The sequence below is a fragment of the Pecten maximus genome, unplaced genomic scaffold, assembly GCF_902652985.1.
Source record: "Pecten maximus unplaced genomic scaffold, xPecMax1.1, whole genome shotgun sequence".
Classification (NCBI taxonomy): domain Eukaryota; kingdom Metazoa; phylum Mollusca; class Bivalvia; order Pectinida; family Pectinidae; genus Pecten; species Pecten maximus.
This window is the reverse complement of record NW_022980885.1, coordinates 5,611-12,690: the sequence shown is the minus strand read 5'-3', so window position 1 is coordinate 12,690 and position 7,080 is coordinate 5,611. Positions and strand designations below refer to the sequence as shown.

Below are 7,080 nucleotides of genomic sequence, written 5' to 3'. Positions count from 1 at the left end.
TCAGATTTACCAAATCTGTGCTAGGAATACCAATATTTCTTATGCCTCTGACTTAAGAATTGATACTCTTTCCTATACTGACCCATAGAAATTAAATGTAATCTTGTATGTGAAACTAAATTATTAGAATTTACGCCCCTGTCTCTAATTAGGGCCCCTACCAGCCACTCTCCTTAATTCCTCCTACGAAATCTGAATTGTGATTATGGCTTTAACAAGTATTTTACGTTTTTCAGGGGGAATGCTGATTGTGGAGTATTTGGGGGATGGCCTTATCTAGCCTACCAATATATCATGAGAGCAGTAAGTTTATTTGATGTTTATGTTCTCTATTTACATATAAGTCATATAATTACAAGAACTACACCAATCTCACCGCCATTAGCTCGCAGGCAAATGGATGACGTGGCGCTGTTCTAGCGTTATGTCCGTGCTGTACAGCGCCCTGCTGATTTGACGGATCCAACTGAAAGCCTAACCTGGTTTTAGTGTAAAATGTTAACATGTATCTGACCCAGTTATGATAGTATTTGTATGAAAACATCTTTAAATTGATTAAAATTGTCGATTGTATCATTTTTGATAATCTTTGGGGTATAAAAATGTCGAAATTATCAGAAGAATCACCCTACAGATTCATAGAGTGCGTTTTTTCTTATATGATGATGGTTGGTAATTTCTGAGATTAAACGTATACCATAAATTGGTATTTTTGTATTGTTTATATCCTATGTTACAAAGGGCAACGAGACAACAGAAAGAGGGAAGCATTACTTTGATAATACTACGTGTAGCTTTCGTACATGTACACACTCAGATACATAGTACACTTTAGGTTATCGGGGATAACTACAATGTAACAGGAAGTCGGTAATGTGAAATTTGTTCTTGTCTCATTTTAGTTGTCTCCCAATAACCTAGGCAACATTCCAAGATAATTCTTAGCTTTCTGTTTTGTCACAGTAAGTTTCGTGTGTTTCTATTTTTACATTACAAGAGAATTAAAAATCCTGTATGGTTTACGACATTAAAACGATATTGTTGGAACAGCCTATAGTTTCAATATGTCTTACCATGGTAATAAACCGAACAACTAACTTGAATAGTTTACATATTCCAATGTCTTCGTCGTATTTAATAAACAATGGACACATTAATTATTTTAATATATAATCAAACGAGGATATCAAGGGTCTTAAAGATTTTGTTGAAAAATATATTGAGGCGAACTTTATCGCGCGGCGGAGGGATATAGACGCGCCTTTTAAATCATCTGTGTGACGCGGTCAGGAACCGTGGTAATTTATTTCACTCATTGTACTGGAAGGAGCAGTTACTGAGCCCTGCCTTTAATTTACCATTACCGACTGGATAATTGATAACATAGACACATTTGGGATGTAAGATTGTGTGGGAGTTCTAAAACTGTAAACCATTCAGAGTTTGCGTGGAGACGGGACGAGCGATTGTGAATGTGACTGGAATATGTGGGACATTCGCCATTTCGCCGACACAGGCACCATTTGAACTCGCCGCCATAGAGTAAAGCGTGAAACTTAATGTAATAAACTTTTGAAAATTTCCTTTCGTTATTGTTATGTATTGTATTTACATTTGATGAAATTTAGATTTTGGAATGTGAACGCTGTTTATGCTAGTGCGATAATATAATATTTCATCTGTAGTCTAAGTAGCCACGGGAATCCTCGGCTTGAGGTGACGTGTTTTAAAACAACACATTTGATATTTGACTACACGCACGAAAGGGACTACCGTAATGGTGTAAAATGATAAGGATCATTACATAGGTGACTGTAATAATAAGAAAATTTCAATCTAACAAAATCTATATATATATAAAATCCTAGTATCCATAATCTATTTGTCTATTTTTCAAGGGTGGATTGGAAACTTGGGAGGATTATTGGTATTGTTCCGGTCTGGGCGGCGCCCCAGGGACATGCGAAGTGTGCCCGGCCCCCGGGTTCAACACCAGCCTATGTGGTCCGCCAATTCCCTATTGCAACATGAGTCAGAGCTGTGTCTTCAAGCTGAACAAATCGAAGTTTGTTTCTGGGTTCAAGGTCAATACCTGGAAGGCCATCAGTGAGGTAAGGGTATATGATCTGGAATGACAAAGGCCGATATTAGACATGTATAACGCCTTATTATTCTCACGTTAATACGCTTAACAGAAAGACCATTGATTACCTTACCGACCATATATATAGTGTGGAGCACCTTGGTCCAGATTACACTGCAATATACTGTCCACTTTACTGGTAGTTATGCTTTAAAGGCTTCTATCTTAAAGCAACGTAATACCTACTTAGTCATGAAAAGGACAATCCGGCATGTGATAGAATTTCCTCTAAAAATAACATCTCCACATAAAAGTCCATCTATCGACCAAAATTAAAATGATATATTCTTTAAGTATGTAATAACTGATAAAAAGGTCCTATATACTGAATGACACATTAGCTTTGTTTACTAGCCTTTCAATCGCTATTGACAATATGCTTTATATTAGACGTTCTCCGTAAAGACACACATGATAAAACAGTAGAGCAGAATGTCATATATATAAATAAAAATCTTCATCGTACCGTTGTTCCGTCATTCTAAGACACGTTCTGATGCCCTAGTAGTAGGCGACAGAAGAATCGAAACAGGCCGAAAGGATTGTCAAAATGTGGATAAGAAGGTGCAAAGCACATATAATTCAATACATTTCATAATTTTCAAAAGAATGTCAAGTAGATGGATATATTCTGACTTATACTTTATGACTTGATATTTCAAATGACTCATCATAGCATATTTACTTTCAGAACGAGACTGTGATTGCGGATCAGCTAATGCAGATTGGACCACTCTCGGTCGCCCTTGATGCTGAACTATTACAGTTTTACCACGGAGGAGTTTTCTCTACCCACTTCTGTTCAAAGACGAAACTAGATCACGGTAAGTAAAGGACAAAAACCTTTTATAAGAAAGCTGTATTTAAATAACATGATAATAAACCATAATGTCTATATTGCAGCTTTGAGGGTTGGTAAGGGGTGATTTGCTATTTAACGAAGTATGTACACGTAAAAAGTTTATGCCAATTTCAAGAACAAAATGAGTCGAGTAGTTTGTCAGAGATAATCCTTTCCCGTCTGATGTTTTACTTCTGTAACCTTGCTAGAGTATAGTGGATGCTGGTCGTTCGGAAAACCGTAATTCTTTTATTTAAAACTGACCATAATAAATCTTAGTGAAGGAACAACATCAATCACCATAAAGATTGAATGTTTCAATATATGACCAAGGAAAAGTCAAGTCCTCTAGTTCATATGTATGTTATTTTAAGTTCAGTTTACTCTTCCGGAGCACCTGGTCTTATTCTCATGGGGATTTTCTAGAAGTTTCCTTGTAGGTCTGTATTATTGTTGAAGTTTTATCCTTGTTTGATCGTTTTTGAGTTTGAATTATGGTTTGGTTATCTTGCCGATATTCGTTTGTTTTTTTTAAACATTTGTTAATAGGATGATGAATTTGGAGGAGTACGTGTATGAAATGAGGTCCATGTTCGTGAATATTTTGATCAACATTAGATTTGACTGACAAGCTGATTGGATGTGACAAGTTATTTTTCTTTTCTTTTCCGTTTTGCTCAGCTGTGCTACTAGTGGGGTTCGGCGTAGAGAAAGGACTGTTTGAGACCAAAGACTACTGGACTGTGAAAAACTCCTGGGGCCACAAGTGGGGTGAAAGTGGCTACTTCCGGATCAAGCGTGGGGACGGCATGTGTGGCATAAACACTGCTGTTACCACTGGCGTACTTGGTGCTTAAACATAGTGTCATCGTGGAAACGTGGTATTGGTGACATATCATTGACCAGTGTGACGACTCAGTGTTCATGACTAAATTGACTCTGACAACGATGTAAGATGTTTGAAGAAACTGTGATACTAATATTTTTCAACAATAAATTTTGATATTAGAAATAAAATTAAGGTGACAAACTAATATACAAAAAGGAGGATAGATTGCTGGCTTTGAATCATATAACTGTTTCCAGTTTATCAGTGATATTAAGGAAATGAGAGGATGATGTCTAAAATTAAATTATATGCAATACCAGTGTTTGTGGAAAGTCTTATCTTAAATGGCCACACATCAGTGGTTTATCATTCCGTAAAGAGATTGACAGAATTACGACAATGCATCCATCTTTACTTAAAGCAGTGAGTAACTAGAAAGTTAGACAGATTTTTATTTTCAAATGCGATGATATGAATTATAAATTTAAAATGTAGATCAATGTACTTCTTGCAAACAATATCGATATAACTCGATTTCGTTCAAACCGACATTGATGTCAAAAGAAAAATTCAGTGGGCTTCTTATTAAAACTGGGTTTAATCGAATTGTCTTCATAACGGCGTGGGTGTTTAACACATCCATTCAATTCCTCTCTGATGTTAATATTGTTGACGTTTCTATTGGCATTTCTGATGATTTTAGAATTAACTTTTATGCGATATGCATAATTTAGCAGCTTTCTCATCACGGATGCACATAACATCGATTTCAATTGTAATGTTGACCCAATTGTTGCTTGCGACATAATTATGCAATTTTAAGATAGCGCGATGAACCAATTGGGCCCAGATATATTTCATATTTTATAATTTTTTGTGATTTCGTATACGAGTTGAGTATTTTATCCCTTGATCATCATATTACAATTAAGCCAATTTTGAGATACGTGTATAATTTCATGTGAAGCCAACTTTGAGATTAATATTCAAATTCCATGAACAATTAGTTTTCTGTCCTATCAGAGGGAAGTGACGAGTTGTCTTCAGGTAGGTATGTATTTACAGTGAAAAATATAGGTGTGTCTTAAAACATTATTGATTTTAAAGTATCCCTAGTATGTATACATTCGTTGGTGTTGTATTGAAGATAATTGATTTCTGACTGGAAATGTCCGGTTCAGGGTTTGCATAAATGTAATTTGTGTTTGATAATCCAATAAAACCTATTGTTGTTTGTTTATACAAGATAGTTTTTGTTTTATATATTTACTATTTAAATGCATTGATCTTGTACCTATCTTGTGGCAATGTCGGAACAGAGCTGTGGCATATAAAATTAAGTATTTTTGGAGACCAGAAAATACGGATGATGTATTTAATTTTCGTTAGATTTTGATAATTGTAATATATTGATAGTAGTATAAGGTAATCTATAATGTGGGAACCCAAATGTCATTGTTTTAGGCAGCGAAGTGTATTTGTCGCGGAGCATCACAAGTGCGCACACCAAATGTTGTTTTTGATAAGTTTGTTTTTAGCCCACCATCATCAGATGGTGGGCTATTCAAATCGCCCTGCGTCCGTGGTCCGTCGTCCGTCCCTCTGTCCGTCCCTCCGTCCCTCCGTCCGTAAACAATTCTTGTTATCGCTATTTCTCAGAAAGTACTGAAGGGATCTTTCTCAAATTTCATATGTAGGTTCCCCTTGGTGCCTAGTTATGCATATTGCGTTTTGAGACCAATCTGAAAACAACATGGCCGACAGGCAGCCATCTTGGATTTTGACAATTGAAGTTTGTTATCGCTATTTCTGAGAAAGTACTGAAGGGATCTTTCTCAAATTTCATATGAAGGTTCCCCTTGGTGCCTAGTTATGCATATTGCGTTTTGAGACCAATCGGATAACAACATGGCCGACAGGCAGCCATCTTGGATTTTGACAATTGAAGTTTGTTATCGCTATTTCTGAGAAAGTACTGAAGGGATATTTCTCAAATTTCATATGTAGGTTCCCCTTGGTGCCTAGTTATGCATATTGCGATTTGAGACCAATCTGAAAACAACATGGCCAACAGGCAGCCATCTTGGATTTTGACAATTGAAGTTTGTTATCACTATTTCTGAGAAAGTATTTAAGGGATCTTTCTCAAATTTCATATGTAAGTTTCCCTTGGTGCCTAGTTATGCATATTTCGTTTTGAGACCAATCAGAAAACAACATGGCTGACTTGCAGCCATCTTGGATTTTGACAATTTATGTTTGTTATCACTATTTCTGAGAAAGTACTGAATGGATCTTTCTGAAATTTCATATGTAAGTTTCCCTTGGTGCCTCGTTATGCATATTGCGTTTTGAGACCAATCTGAAAACAACATGGCCGACAGGCAGCCATCTTGGATTTTGACAATTGAAGTTTGTTATCACTATTTCTGAGAAAGTATTTAAGGGATCTTTCTCAAATTTCACATGTAAGTTTCCCTTAGTGCCTAGTTATGCATATTGCATTTTGAGACCAATCTGAAAATAACATGGCCGACAGGCAGCCATCTTGGATTTTGACAAATGAAGTTTGTTATCTCTATTTCTCAAAGTACTGAATGGATCTTTCTCAAATTTCATAAGTAGGTTCCCCTTGGTCCCTTGTATTGCATTTTTGGACCAGTCTGTCCTGAAAACAACCTGGCAAACAAACAGCCATTATCGTTAAATCTCAAATTTCTTATATAGCTAGGATTCCCTTGAAAAGTACTGGAGGGATGTCTCAATTTGCACAGATTAGTAAAATGAAGGGAAAAGTAGGGAAAAGATCAATCTGACATGGAACCTATGAAGATCATTCAATGGTGGGCGCCAAGATCCCTCTGGGATCTCTTGTTTAATAATTATTGCAATGTAAGAAATATATCTCCATTGTTTAAAAGTAGAAGCTTTATTGAACGAAAGTATGAATAGATATCAATTTACTTGAAAAATAATGACATGGTGTTCCAAAAGGTTACGCGTCTCAAGATTTATCTTACATAATAAGAAAAAAAACTCGCATACAACAACAACAAAATTAATAAACATTTTTATGGACACCAAAACGTCAAACTTCTTAAATAAAAAGGAATATGACATTAATAATAGTAATACTAACGACCATAAAGAGACCAACCAACCAATTGTTTTCCCATAGACCTTAGTGTTAACGTTTTGGATTATTTCATTCAAATTCTTGAATTGAATATGACGATTATGGTTTATAACAAAAGTTTAGGGTCTGAT

General features: G+C 35.8%; 1 protein-coding gene across 1 annotated transcript; it reads left to right on the top strand.

Moving 5' to 3' along the window:
- Nucleotides 1-236: 236 nt before the first annotated feature.
- LOC117319788 (cysteine proteinase 15A-like) lies at nt 237-5,058 on the top strand (the record flags this gene model as incomplete). Its single annotated transcript, XM_033874532.1, has 4 exons — nt 237-303; nt 1,899-2,111; nt 2,835-2,967; nt 3,666-5,058. Coding segments are annotated over 4 exons (589 nt in total), but the record flags the coding sequence as incomplete, so codon positions are not given.
- Between the last annotated feature and the right edge of the window lie 2,022 nt (nt 5,059-7,080).